Source organism: Molothrus ater, chromosome 4 (assembly GCF_012460135.2).
Source record: "Molothrus ater isolate BHLD 08-10-18 breed brown headed cowbird chromosome 4, BPBGC_Mater_1.1, whole genome shotgun sequence".
Taxonomy (NCBI): Eukaryota; Metazoa; Chordata; class Aves; order Passeriformes; family Icteridae; genus Molothrus; species Molothrus ater.
Genome location: NC_050481.2, coordinates 28,695,201 through 28,710,714, shown reverse-complemented (window position 1 = coordinate 28,710,714; position 15,514 = coordinate 28,695,201). Strand labels below are relative to the sequence as shown.

The window sequence follows — 15,514 nt, the reverse complement described above, 5'->3', positions numbered from 1 at the left end:
TGCCAAACCACCAAATACAAACCATGACACAGAACAACAATATGCCAGTTTTACATAAAATATTTGGGAGTGTTAATCTGGTAAAATACTGAGTGGTGAGACATTTGCCAGTACCTAAATCTGTGGAGATTCTCAGTTCAGTCGAAGAATAGAGATAATTTCTCCCAGGCTGAGCCTGGGAATCTTAGAGGAAAGAATTAAAACAATTATTATCTCTCTTTCTGTAACTATTGTTAATAGTTATGGTTCTTCACAGTGTGTGTTGCCACCGCTTGGGGCGTGGCGTCCCGGGTCAAGGACAGCTCGGGGGCAGTGCCTTTGCCACACGGGCCAAGCACACGCACACACCAATGTGGTGGATGGTGAAATGGTGTTTATTAATGGTTAGGCAGGGTCATTTATAACAGGGGTTAATGGTCAACAAAACGGGGGGCTAAGTAACGGTAAAGGGGAGCGGTTCTGTCTGCCCGTAACAAGGCGAGATCTTGTGGCTGGTCCCTAATCTCCCACACAGTGTGCTATTCGTAGTCACCAGTAGTGTGAGTTGTTTCTACTTTGAGACCAATCAAGTATCACTTTATTGAGTTACATTATAAGAGACCATTTCTTTCATTAAAGTTAGTCTTCTGATCCACCTGGAGACTGGACTCTTTCTTTCCATCCCTGACTCGACAGCGTCATAAGTCTATGATTTACTTAAATTATTAATTCAAACACATGGTCACCATAAATTTTAATTTCTGCTATATCATTCCTTGCTTATAAGGCACTGGAATGATACAGTCCTCCAGGATGGATACACAGCTCTAATCTAGCATTTCACTATGTTGAACTGCATGTACAAATTTCTTTAGCTTGCAGTGTTATGGAAGCCTAAACAAACAGGAAAGTGTCTTTCCTTTTTATTTTATCAAAAGATTGCATATTATAAGTAATTTGTAAAAATCCAAACTTTATAGAACATCTGTGACAGGAGCCTGTAATTCATAACTGGCTATTAAATTAATTCTGTCCTGTAATTCATAACTGGCTATTAAAAAAAATTGCAGCACAATATAAAGAATATTAAACAAGAATGAGGAGAAAGAGGTAGAAGGAAAAAGATGGTTTCATTTATAAATTCTGTGCTTGACATGTGGGGTTTGAGCTTGATTCTTTTATTCAAGGGTAGTGGTAGATCTTTCAGGAAAGCCTTGGTTTGCATTTCATGTAAATTGTATTGGAGGACGGTGAAGTTCGTACTGGTGCTGAGCCATCCGCTGCTTAATGTCTGGGAATCCTAAAATGTCAGGACACTGCGGATGCTGCAATATAAAATGACAAGTTAGTAACTGGAAAATCGCCTGGGCTGGCATCAGCAGAACACTGCTGTTTTCTCTGATAATCAGTGCTATTGCTGTCAAACAGGTACTCCCTCCCTGCCTGCCCCCGCCCCAGCTTGCAGCAAAATGACAGAACAGATGGGCAAACTTTGCTGCAGATGTAGAGAACAAAATTCACAGAAGACTGCCAAGCCTTCACTGATGAAGCCCAGGGCTCCTGGTAATTAATTACCAGCTACAGCCAGAGAAGTTCCTCAGAGAGTGGCTTAGACACATCTTTCCAATTACAGAGTAACTGGTACAGCTTATTCTGCTCTGAAACACTGAAGTATTATACTCTGTAAAATGATCAGCTGAAATGTGCCTCCATCTTCAGGATGGCTATCAGTATTTTAGCAAAGCTGCTGGCATCTCTGTCCTCACCACTTTCCCATTTGTTATACTAAAGACTAAAACTAACATTTACAGCCTATGTAAAATAAGGACAGTCAAAAAATGAAGTGTGTGCTGCATCGTTAGAACCTGAGAACAAACCTCAGGGGCTGAAATTCTGCTGTTACTTGCTTTTTATATTCAGAGCGAGGAACATCTAAAATAACTGCTAGCAAATGACAATGAAAAGAAAACATGAATGTAATTCTTCAGAAAGTTATAAACATCTAGAACTTTCAAAGAGGGTAGTCCCCACACATACTAAGATATACAAATGTATTTCCTACTTCTGCTAAGGACAATTTTCAATTCTCATGGTGAGTCTTGTTAGATGTCTCTCTCAAAAAATATTTCCAATTTCATTACCCTGTGAAAACAGTCTGAAGTGAAATTTCATAATATTTGAGGAATGCCCAAGAGCTAAATTCTGAGTTTGCAATGTATATATATCCCAAGTACTTTAATTTTTTAAAAGCTCTGATGCTCAAGGTAAAGTACCCAGTGACTTTAGGACCAGTTGGACTAGGATTCTGTTCCCTAACTCACAAGAGAAATAGGCTATTTCTGTGTTCCTGCTCCTCATCCTGAAATGTTTCTTGGAATATGATGTAGTTAACCTATGGCATTCTACAGCTTGGCACTCCCATGCTCCCTTGGTTGTGTGCTTTTTTCCAATGAGTACTGGGACTTCCTCAATTGTGCAGTCTTTTCTCCCTCTGCCCCCCAGTGTCTCTGCTCAAACTAGAATCTGAAAGTTCCTCTGTAAGGGCCCGCTGCATTTCAAAAGCTGAAGGTTTGCTGACTTTATGACTTCAGCTGCAACCCATGGGAACACACTGGGGCATTAAGGGGCATGCTGGGCTGCCTTCCCCATTCTCTGCCATGAAGTCAGACTTTGTCTTACCATAGATCTCCTTTAAGTTATTTATACAGAACCTTTCCAGTGAAATGATGCTTACCTCTTCCCTGTCCTTAGAAGATCAAATCCTTCATTGATCTTTGTGAAAGGTAGTGTGTGGGTTATTAGTGGATCCAGAACAAACTTTTTCTTCATGTAGTCAGCAACCAGTTTGGGAACTACATCTTTACTCTTCCAGCCTGAAAAAAACCCCACAGAAAATGCATGATGAAATTAAATGCTTCTGAAAATTCATAAAACCCAGGGCAGCTTAAATTTTTAGATAAACTTTCTATGGCAGAGTAATGGGATGAAATGTGGCAGCATGGCTTTACCTTTGTAACACAGGCTGCTGGCAGAAAACATGGGACAAAGGGCAGCTATTGCACATATGGCAAACCCAGCAGACCAGTACAAATGTCAGTCTTTACAGAATCCAAACTTCCCCCCACATCAAACACTGTTCCAACTTAATCATGTCATACAAAAGCCAGAGTGCTGACATCCATGTTGGTAAGTTGAAACTTGACTGTCTGCTCAAAACTGGGGAGTGGGTGGTGGATGTGTCTCTCTTTTCTTACAAGCACCACTAGATAAAGTTTCATAAATAGCGTAAATAGTAGAATGCCCTTCCAGAGGAACCTGATTTGTCTCTGCTTTTATTCAGGTGTCTTTTTGAATACATAAGAGGAACAGATCATGAGTGAGAAAACCTGTTGTTGGAAACAAGTTTTCTGTGGCCTTTGAGTTCAGTGATCCAGGACTTGCTGAGTGTGGGACTGCTGAGAGAGCGCCAAAAAGAGAAAGAATGGGAAGGGACTGTTGGCAGCTGGCCAAGGGCTAAGCAAGGGTCTGACCCCTGTGGAAATCAGCTGAGTATAAGCCCTGATGTCCTTTACAGTCCTGACTCTCCATCTATCCTGCTATCTCTCCCTCTCTTTCTGTTCCTCTATTGCACTTGCTCTTTTCCTCTCCTCCCTCTGTCCTCTCTCCCTCTTTATGATTTTCTCTTTTTTTTTTGCTTTATCTTCTACTCTTTATCTCCTCTTATCTCTCTCCTTCTATTTTTCCTCCTCTTTATTTTTATCCATCCTCCTCCCTCCCTTCCCCCTCATTTTCCTTTTCTCTTTTGCTTCTCTCCCTTTTCTCTCATTTTCCCTCTTTCTTCTTTCTTCTTCCTCCCTCTTTTGCTCTATTTTCTGTCTTCTTATATCTCTCTTTGTCTCTTCTTCTCTTCCCTTTCTTCCCCCTCCCTCCCTCCCTCCCCTTCTGTTTTTTTCCTTCCTTCACTTGACATTATAGTTCCCATAATTAATTCCATTTCAACTTCTTTATCAGCAAAACAACCATCAATACTGCTTCCAATAACACAGCCTAAGCAATTAACATCATGTGTCCTGTTTCATTCAAGATGATTGACAAGTTTCTCAAGCCAGGTAAATCACATCTTTTCAAGTCCTTACCTCCAAAGACGGAGCCTTTCCAGCTGCGACCGGTGAAGAGGAGCATGGGATCAAAGGTGATCTTTTGTGCTGCAGGGGGCACTCCCACAATCACACTGACTCCGTAGTTATACTGACAACAGGCCAAGGCTGCAGTCTGCATTAGAAACAGAGGGACACCCAGGGTCAGGCAAGATTTGTCCTTGGGGCACAGAAGTTTGAAGTCCATCTCCTCCTCTCATGGCTCTGCTTGCAATTAATTTTTTGTAACTGAAACCACATAAAAATTGTCCATTTTATCTGCTCACACCATTGTATCTGCTCTCACTGGTTAAGTATATCCTAGCTTTGCTCTTCTTGCCCATTTTGTCTCAATTATTAGTGATAAGTCACTTTTGGAGAGCATGAGAAATATGTGACATGTAGCCACCCTGATGTGGCCAGGGCACTACAGTGAAGTTCCCTTTCCTAAATTTCTGAGTATGCTTCTGTCCCTGCATCTCAGTGGCCGACAGCTGGACTTAACAGGTTTGAAGTGAGCTTGGTATTCTGCCAGCTCCTTGGTATTCTGCCAGCTCCCAGCTCCTCTTCATCCTCGGTGCTTGGTGGCTTGGTGAAGGGAGTGCTAAGGAGTGTCACCTCCTCCTTTGGTGGCATACCATGGTATCCGTACGGCCGATGACCTCGAAGGAGTAGTCCACACCCCCGCCGGTCATTTCCGTCAACACTTCGTGGATGGGCTTATTGAAATCTTTGGGGTTGATGCAGTCAGTGGCTCCCAGCTCCTTGGCCTTGGCAAACTTGTCACTATTGATGTCCACGGCAATGATGCGGGAAGCTCCGGCCACCTTGCAACCTATGATAACGGAGAGGCCAACTCCTCCAAGGCCAAAAACGGCACAGGTGGAGCCTGGTTCCACCTGTAATAACAGCCATGTAAACATGGTATATCGTTACAGGCTAGGGAAAGTACCATGCATTTCCTCATTCTCAGCAGGATTTCACTTAAGCCACTTCTTGCAATTTAGAGATTACCTGCTGAGAAGGAATTTGCACATGGGTACCTGCTAGTGCAGTTGCCAGCTGTACTGTTATAATGCTACATGTGACTAAGAGAAACTCTCCCTAAAATACACTTCTGAGACCAGGTTTTCATTATATGTCTCAGCTTTGGGTTTAGACACACCTTTTTTTATGATGCTTTATATTCCAGTGGTGTTAAGATCTGTAGTGCCACTCAACTCCTGACAGTGCCAGCTCTAAAACTCACAGTCATATATTGCTGCAATTGTGAGTGTTGCCTATATATGTTGCTTCTATCTATTCCTAGACTTCAGGTACAATAAAAAAATGAACTCTGTTGTAACATTTTTCTAGGGGTGATAAAGCTATGAGGGAAAACACTATAGATGGTAATACATAATTTTACTGGATTTTGAATTGAAGACTTCTGAGTACTCTAGAGACGGAATCTGAAGTAGGCAAAGAGCTAGTATCTTCTTTCCACACTGGACTACACAGAGTCTTTACCTTCTGGCTGCCATGCTGACAACCCACTTGCAGGCTACGCAATCTTGAATAGACACCATAAAATATCAGAAACACCCAGCGCAATATTTACCTTGGCAGTCTGCAGAGCAGCCCCGTAACCAGTTGAAAATCCACAGCCAATTAGACAAACTTTTTCCAGAGGAGCAGCAGAATCGATTTTTGCCACAGCAGATTCATGCAGTACTGTGTATTCAGTGAAGGTACTTGTACCAAGAAAGTGGTGAATTGCTTTTCCTTTACAGGTGAATCTGGTGGTGCCATCAGCCATTAATCCACCACTTGTACCAAGACTGTTTGAAAGATGACCAGAAATAATGGCAAGTGAAACTTGTTGATTGTAATCAATTTTGGGTAAAGTCAAATCAAATTACGGGTTGTAAATAATCCAGGAAAACTCACTCAGTTTTACTGCACAGATTACCCTTGGTGTTTAAGCAGTTCTGGCACTCCCCACACTGTGGAACAAAGAGTGGAATAACCTTGTCTCCTAGAAATAAAACAGTAATGACTGAGGATTAAAAAAGGCAAACAAGAAGCATGCAGGTAAAAACATGAAGTAATGTATTTCATCGCCAGGCAAATATGCACTAGGAACGCAGCCATGCTTTTATTTCCTTCTGCTACATTTTTAAGATGAACCATCTCTCTGGGTTTTATATAAAAGACATAATTAGGGCAAAAATATGACAACTAATTTTGATATGCAAAATTTCTGGTCCCCTTCCACAGAACTGAGTGAGACCTATGTCATAAAACCATGTTATCTACTGACATATCTTAAGTACTTTTTGAGCAGTTTATTGCATCTCCTGCGTAAAAATAAAGTAGTAATACACCTTCTTTCAGTAAAGAAACTGAGATAAAAATTGACATCCACCAGGACAGCAGATTGGAGTGCCAAGATAACAGGGCTGTAAACTGTGCATACAAAGAATGGGGGATTAAACATTAGTTTGTCAGTCCTTTTGAGCATCTTTACTATATAGCAGTCCTATTAATGTTGTGTTGAGTACAAGTAGGTAAAATACTTGTCTGAGAAGCAGTGGCACACACAATCTAAGCCAGCATCTCTAATTCTCTAGCACAATTCTGTGATTAACAAAGTAGCACATAGCTTCCCAGTGCAATTTTTTACTCCTATGCAATTTCCACAGCAATGATATATGGTAAATGCCTAATAATCTCTAAACAGGTATTTCCTAATACATATCAGTTTATGATTTGTCAGTTTTAAAATGTGGCTAATCCTTGACACATTAAAAGTCAAGGGAAATTTTTGATTTCCACCAAAAAATGAAAAATACTTACAGAACATTAAATGCTCCCACTACCTCAATTCTGAGTTAACTTAGAACTGTGTTATGGTCTTAGTAATCATATTGCTAAAGAAAGGTTGTACAAGTGGAAGCCCTTTTTCAGAACTCGGATGTGTAATTTAAGCAACATCTGAGAAATGCGATTTTGTGCATGTATGTGTTCAGGCCTGCTATTTCAGCTCACCTGGAAACACAGGGCAGCTAGAATTAGACAACACAGAGATTTATGAACCCAGACATAACAGAAAAAGCAGCTAGAGCTGTCACTGAAATTTGCAATATACATATTTGTTTGGAGGTAAAGCAGAAATCTCTAATAAATTTTTTTGTTATACATACCAACCTGCTTTGGAAAGACTTCATACTTGTCAGTATGGACAAAGACACTGGAAGTACAGAGGTGTTAAAAGTGGGCTACTCAAAGGGCCTGGAAATTCAGTGATTCTGTGTAGATTTTTTTCACTGCATGTTTTCTCTTAATAATTTAGCCCTTGTTAGAATTTTTTTGGTCCAATAAAAGTGTAGAGGAATGCCATCTCATCTTGCAGCACTTGGCTGAAAATTGTCATCCCTCCCTCACTATATGCACTGTGGTTCAAAGGGAACATAAGGAGAGGAGCAGCTGGTCCAGATGAGTGTCCTCAGAGCAATCCAGCCCTCAGGGAGCAGTGCTGCCTCGCCTGCACTGGTGCTGCCTACATGCAAAGCCTGCAGCAGGGTGGGCACCCCAGCTGTGCCCTGGTGCTTTTAAAGTGAGGTAAGACCTAAGTTCTGGTCAACTTAAGTCAATGGATTCTTAGCTGTTAAGAGAATTAAAAGGTGCTTTGACTTGTTTGTCATCTAGTGCTTTGCTTTGCCTTATCCTTGAGAAAGGTGAGCCACAAAAACTGTTCAGAGAACCTGCAGCTAGCACCTGATTTCATATGAACAACAGCAAAGACTCTATGTTCTTAGTCCCACAACAGGAAAAGCACTATGTAGGTGGAAGGCAAGCTGCAAATGTTTTTTGCCAAAACCAAAAGAAGTTGAGTAGAAAATCTGAAAGTATACTGGGGACACAGAAAGGCGTAAACAGGAGGTTTATATCCTTTGAGGTATCCTTGAAAAAATTGAAATTGGAATATTTTCCTGTGCAGTAAAAATACTCACTTTGTGAGTAAAAGAAATAATCTTTGACTTGAGGAGTCTGGAAACTTAGCACAGGATTTATTTTCAGCGCTGTTTCATACCTGGCTTGACTGCAGTCACTCCCTGCCCAACACTCTCCACAACACCAGCTGCTTCATGCCCAAGAATTATTGGAAAAGGCATAACCAGTGCACCAGTTGTCACATGGTCATCAGAGCGGCAGATCCCAGTGGCCACGATCTGATTCACAGGAAAGACAAGAATATTTCTGCTTTTAACTGTGTCATGTCATATGTGGAAGTGAAATGATGTTCTACACTTGGAGAAGCCACTTGCTTCTCCCCAAAATCCAATCTGCACACAATAAATCTACAGGTAAAACAAATTTAGTTGTCTGATTTAAGATTTTCATGGTGTTTATTAGTCTTTAATCTACAGGGCAAAGCCCCTTTGTGAATCTTTGCTATGCAGTACTGAGCTCTCTAGGGAGTCCGATGGTTTTTCTGCAGAACTAATGTTCTAGCAATACAATTGTATAGGGAGAACAGAGTAAATTAAATTATTCCTAATATTTATATATAAATACTTAAAAAGAAAAGTGTGAAATATTAAAAAGAAAATTGTGAAACATTATATAAATATTATAAAATTATGTAAATACAAATTAACCATCACATATTATTTATAAACATATAAATATTCTGCATATTTTGTATTTATTACATTTAGATTATATGACAATGTGTAATAGATATTTTATATAAATTATGTATTGTAGAATGATTTTATATTATAGATAATTGCACAATAATTACATTACTGTGCTGTGTATATATTTAAAATATTTGTATATATTACATTAAAAAATTTAGGCTACATAGTGTTTTATATGACATTTTGCCTTTTCTTCCAGCTAGAACAGCACTATTTCTTTTGAAATATTCAGGTATGTGTTTACAACTTTTATTCTGACAAATGGATTTGTCAACCCCATGACAGGGTTTTCCTCACGTATGTAACACTTGAAACTGCTCAAAAATTAAGGCAGCTGCTAAATTCCACTGAGGCCAATATCCAGGTAAAAAAGGAAGCTCCCAGGCCTAATGAGCTATTTCCTAGCACAGATTCAAACAAAGTAAAATAAATTTTCTTGCTCCACACTACAGGAAATTCTGATTTTTGCCTTGTACTGTAATTTTTTTCAGCCTATTAAAAAAATAGATGTCAGTAAACAAAAAATACAACCCTGAAAATATATATATTTTTTAAAAGAACCTCATTATCAAATTAAGGACTTTAAACATGTTTCATTGGAGCTCACTGATTAGTAACTACTTTCTAGTAGAATGTTTTCTGACTGGGTCTTAAAAATTTATAGAGCTAATTCTGATTAAAAGCAAGATAGAATGCAGTCATAGGAGTTGTTTTAAATTTTATTTTCAGTACTTTTACGCGCACTTCATGTTCTTTTGGTGGGGCAACTTCCACTTCCTCAATACTGAATGGTTTGTTGGCTTCCCACAGCACTGCTGCCTTGCATTTAATAACCTGCAAACAGAGCAAAGAAAATGGAAACAGCACTCGCATTTTCAAGTCACCACACACATTCTTCCCTTTCTGCATACGAAACTCCTGCTCATATTTGTGTAGACAAGAGGGAAACTACAGGGAAGAAAGCCAAACCAAACAACAAAAAAGTCAACACCAAAGGTCAGTGTAAGCCTGTTTTCCCCCCACCAAGATCATATCTGACTTTGCTCATCATTCTGTCACTTCTGTCAGGTTCTCAGCTGTATGTGTAATAGTCTCCTAGGTAAGGGGATACCCTACCCATTCTCATTGCTCCTTTGCTAACTTCCTTGGTCAATTTCTTTTGCTGTGTTGGATTACTTGTCTGTGTTTCTGTCTTCCTGATGATGGCACACTAAATGATGTCACTTATCAGGCTGTGATGAAGTCTGTATTGCCTAGAACTGTCTGTGTTGGGAACAGACAAAATTGCTAAAAATGGAATTCAGAGCCTAGTACAGCTTTATAAACATTCTAGTAGAGCTCAAGTTCAGCCATGAGGTGGTGGCTGAAAGAACACCTGTGCAAACTGATGTAGCACTACACAGAGGTAATCTTGAACAGTCGCTTTAAGTGCAGTATTATCCATGCTAAGGTACCCCCCTTCTCAGAAGGGATATTTGACTCAGGTAGATTTACTACCCAACTATCCAAGACAGGTTTTATTCCATCTCTTAGACTGAAGTTTGTCCATTAACTCTTCAGGCTTTGTCCTGGTAATGACAGGCCTTAGGGCTCCTCTGACCATCTGCCACTGAGAGAAAAATCCCCTCAAAAAAGAGAAGAGCTCTGTTCACACCTCATCCCAGGCCCTCAAACAGCTTTCCTCCCTGCAAGCTCAATCCTAGTGTATTCAAAAGCAGTGGGACCTCTCTGTCCCCATAATTGCTCTTCCTCCTTGGAGGTATTTAAAGATATCATCCCAGGTCTTTAAACAACTCCAGTCCCTGAAATATGATTTTCCTGGGTGACACCCTACAAAATCCTCAGTCCTTCTGTTAAGTCTACTGACTGCAAGTGTTCAGGTAGCATGATCTTGAAAAGGAAACAGAGGGGAATCAAATCCAGGATGCAAGAAGTTTAGCACATGCATATTTATCCTGTGTGACCAGGACAACTTAACACCAGTGTGCTGCAAAAGTCACAGGGGAAAACAAGAAACAAAGATGTTTTTAGTATCAAAGCTTTAGAAGTAGATAATGTCTGATTATCCACAAACTGAAAACTGGTAACAAAGAAAATAATAACTAGGAAATTCTAAACAAATAAAATAGCAGACTTCCAGCAGCTAGACACAGAATTGGGGTGGGCACAATGCTTTGAAAAAAAATGCATCAAGAGATATTTGCACTAAATTTAAATTTAATGTTTAGATGCAAGTGTGATTAGTGAAAAATTCACAAGTGTGGTCAAAGATCACATTTCAAATGGCACCAACTTACTTAAAAAAAATGGCAGTATATATATTTGTATTGTATCCCACATAACACAGTGATGATCCCATGACTTGCACATGCAAAGCACATGTAGTGCTTTTAAGAACGAAGGTCAAGAAGTGTGGATTGCCGAGAACAAACAAATCTCTCCTATAATGAGACATTATTAATTATGTATTTTTCGGACTGCTTAGTCCCTGTGAGCTTTTATGGATTGCAACAGGATCCCACAGATGCAGCAACAGCACGCTATAACCCACTTCATCTGCTAAGACAAGAGCTGCCTTAACAGTTTTTTCTCTGCTCGTGTGTTCTACCAGCCCTGTGAGTTACTGCAGTGGGGGAGGGCAGGTGTAGAAACACACCCTTCTACAGGACACACATTATGCTGCTTGGTTACATAAATTGCGATGTAACTCCTGTGTTATTCCAAGATAAACATAGTGAAATCAAAGCAGTTAAGCTACATCACAACCCTTCATTTACTGAGCTCCATCCAATGCTGAGTAGGGGACTGAACTTGGTGAATTTACCTACAGTTAGCTACAATTAATTTTGCACTTGCAGTAACTCAAAGTTTGTTTTTTTTTTTCCTTTCTCTTTTGGTTTTAGAATAGTGAAGACAGCTGGCAGTAACAGCAAATGATCTTAGAACTAACTTAAGGCACATTCTAGCAAGGTGCATGCTTTCAATTGTTTTCCATTTCTAGTTGCTTGTCCCTTAATCCCTCTTGCAGGTCCCTGGATGCCTGTTAGCACCTTGCCAGCAGTGCAAGAAGGAACATGTATTGGTATCAACCTCCACCTCTCTTGTTATCTAATTTCTAGCAAAGATATAACTTCAGTCACAGCTCAGTATTGCATTGCATGTGAAATTTACTTCTGGTGTTCATTAACTAAAGTCTGAGACTTGTTATAAGCATATTCAAATTTAATGACTGTCCTAATGGCAGCACAATTCACCCTGAAATTTAACACAATATTAGCTATATCTTCTTTTTAGAAAACAAGCTGATAGAATTATAAATAAACTAAAAAGAGTTTAAACTTCTGTAGGATCTCAGAATGGAAACTGGTAGATAAATACATTGATCTAAACACTTAGTACATTCTACAATATTTTAAATTATCCAATCAGAGATTAAAAAGTTTGCTAACCCAGACAGGATGTTATACTTATTCTGGTGCTGTTACCTTATGTTGCCTCAAATAAACTATTGCCTTGAAGAGTTAACAACCATTTCCTAAGAAATTACAGTAGCCTGCAAATAAAAGCAACTCTTCTGTACCAGCTTCATCCTTAACTTTAATCTGTGCTATACCACCAGGACTTACAGTGTCCCTGAAAAGAATTCACATTTAAAAACGCATTACTCAGCTGCAGCAAAGAAATTTTCCTAATACAAATTGTTGCTTACTTTGCCTGCCGTGCTCATGTTGACCGCTGTGTCTGTTTCAAAGCTTGCCACTGCAGATTTCTTGCGCCAGGAACGCAGTCACCCCCAGAGCAGCTGGGTTGCTGGTACCACAAGTCCTCCCCAGCACACGGGAACCTGGCTGTGTGAAGCACTCCCACGAGTGGACTGCTCTGACCTTTTAGCCAAGCCTCCCAGCTCAGAGTCCCACCCCTTAATCAGAAGAAGTGCTGGAATGAGAGTGAAGCACTCCTCTGATTCAACCGCAGTCTTTCAGTGCTTCCCTCTTCCTGACTCCATTGTCATGCTCTTCCTACCCTTTTTTGCAGCTCACCTGTGGTTGCCCTCAATGTCATGGAACAAGAGCAACAGCCCTGGCTGGAAGCTATTTCCCTTTTTCCACCTCCCTGGAAGCTGATCTCCCAACCCACTACTCTCAGGGGCACAGTAGGCGCAAAGAGAAACAGAGAGAGTGGCTCTTGAATTCACAGCAGCCGGGACACAGTGAGAACATGAAGGCTTTGCTGATGAACTTTGGTGACACTTACAAGAGCCCAGTTCATCCATTAAGACATGGGGTTGTGAAGCTGCTTAAGAAGCATACACTGACTGGGTGGCTGTGGCTGCATGTGCTCCTGAATTCTAGTGTTACAGTCTGGCTACTCATTAATCTGTTGGAATGGCTTTCACTTCACTGTGTCCAAGGACAATGTGCCAATCATGACGAGGGCCGAACAAAAATCAGTAAGTCAGAAGTGATGTGACAGAATGTTTCTTACCACATGCAACACCCTGCTTGTTTTGTGCCTGACCTGTTGGTTCTGCCAATACCCACAAGCACAGCCCCCATCACTGCTCACATGCCCACACACTTGCCCTCCTGGCACTACATGTTGGTGCAAGGGATTGGGTGGAAGTCAGCGCTGCATGCCTTTCCTGGGGACTTCAAGCTTCATCTATATTTAAATTATGCCCAGCATCCTGAAAACAAGATTTTTTCTTTCATAAACAAATAAAATAGAGATAAAATGTTGCATATAACCTGACTAGTAATTACTAAGTATAGCACTCTCTCATGTTTACCTGTATGACTTTAACTAATTCAAGAAGAGATTCTTCTCTTCCCTAGTCATGCTGGCTGCTCTATTTCTGATCCAGGCCAGGATGCCACTAGCCCTCTTGGCCACCAGAGCACATGCTGAGTCATGTTCAGCTGCTGTCAACCAGCACCTCAGGTCCTTTTCCTCCAGGCAGCTTTTCCTGTAGTGCTGCCTGGGGTTGTTGTTACTGAGGGTTGGACTTGGCACTTGGCCTAGTTGAACCTCTGTGCTGGTTTGGGCTGGTGCAGAGTTATTCTTCACTGTGGCTGGTTTGGGACTGGGTTTTGGATTTGTACTGAGCATAGGGCTGATAATGTAGGGATTTTTTGGTATTGCTAAACATGGTTTATAGAGCCAACACCTTTTCTGTGTTTCATATGGCCACACTGGTGAGAAAATTGGGGGTGTGTGGGAGGCTGGGAGGAGACAAAGCCCGGAGAGGTGACCCAAACTGACCAAAGGGCTGCACCAGACCACATGACATCATGCTCAGTATATAAAGTGGGGGAAGAAGGAGGAAGGCATGGACATTTGGAGTGATGGCATTTGTCTTCCCAAGTCACTGTTACACATGATGTGGCCCTGCTCCTGTTAATGTATTTATAGAAACATTTTTTCTTGTCTTTAATGGTAGTGACCAGATTAAGTTCTACTTGGGCTTTGGCCCTTCTAATTTTCTCCCTGCAAAAACTCATAACGTCCTTGTAATCCTCCTGAGCTCTCAGCCCTTTTTTCCAATGGACATAAACTCTCCTTTTTTGTTCAGAGTTCCAGCCAAAGCTCTCCAGTCCTCTCAGAAGGTACAACCTAGTGATTTGCACTTCCTAAAATAACTTATATCAGAATGAAGTATTTTTAGTCCACTCTATTCCTTGATGTTTATCTTTCTCCTTTCCTCCCTTCTTTTGTACTTGATGATTTTAGAGGTCTTTTCCAACTATTCCCATCCCTTTTCCTTATTGGTTTATTTCTCATATTCCTTTATGTTTACTTTCCCCTGAAAACTTTCCCCATATCTTTAGCTATATGCATATTAAGGCCATGACTTTTTTTTTCTCCAACTGAGAACATTGGATCAGACAGTGGATCCTGTCTGCAGCCTGTGCAGGAGTAGGTATCATGGTCTTTAGGCAAAAGGTGACAAGAAAAGAGACTGCACAGGGTTCCAGTGAAGCATGAGCAGACTTGTATAACCATGTTGCAGAAGTTGCTTTATTTGCCTTGCTCTGCCCAGTTCCTAAAGAAAACTGAGGGTGAGGCTCCAGCTCAGGGCATACAGTGGCCCTGGAATGCAGGGAAACCACAGTGCTACTACCCCTTTACAACTTGCTTGTACAGGCCCTCAGCTGAGCCCTTTGCCAGAAAATACTTAGCTGATCCCTAGATCTCTCCACATTTAGGGCTGTTCACTATGAAGAGAATTTTGCTCTGTGTTTATCTACATGTTGTGCAATTAAAATATCTTCTTTCTGGTGAGCAGTGACATGACCCAATGGGATGGCATGAAGTTATGTCAGGGGAAGTTTTAAGTTGAATATTAGGAAAAGGTTTTTCACTTATAGGGTGGTTGGGCACCTGAACAGGCTCCCCAAGGCGGTGGTCACAGCACCAGACTGACAGAATTCAAGAAGGATTTGGACAATGCTCTCAGGCACAGGGTGTGACTCTTGGGGCTGCCCTGCACAGGGCCAGGAGTTGGACTTGGATGCAGGTCCCTTCCAACTCAGGATAGCCTGTAATTCTATGGAAATATGGTGCATAATTCCTTTATCATTTTTTTATCTCACTTTATCCAACTAAACATGATGCAGTAATATCCCCTCTCTAGTGATTTATTAACCTCAGCAGATTCCAGTGAAATGTGTGTCAGAGGCTGAAGACAAAGAGCATACTTGAGGTGTTCAA

General features: G+C 40.8%; 1 protein-coding gene across 1 annotated transcript; it reads right to left on the bottom strand.

The window, feature by feature from the left end:
- Positions 1-356: 356 nt before the first annotated feature.
- LOC118686084 (alcohol dehydrogenase 1) lies at positions 357-10,897 on the bottom strand. Its single transcript, XM_036382049.2, has 8 exons — positions 9,536-10,897; positions 8,191-8,329; positions 6,045-6,132; positions 5,716-5,935; positions 4,754-5,014; positions 4,116-4,251; positions 2,714-2,852; positions 357-1,304 (listed from the first exon to the last, which is right to left on the bottom strand). The coding sequence occupies exons 1-8, from the start codon at positions 9,710-9,712 to the stop codon at positions 1,280-1,282; spliced, it is 1,185 nt and encodes a 394-aa protein (XP_036237942.1). The 5' UTR covers positions 9,713-10,897; the 3' UTR covers positions 357-1,279.
- Between the last annotated feature and the right edge of the window lie 4,617 nt (positions 10,898-15,514).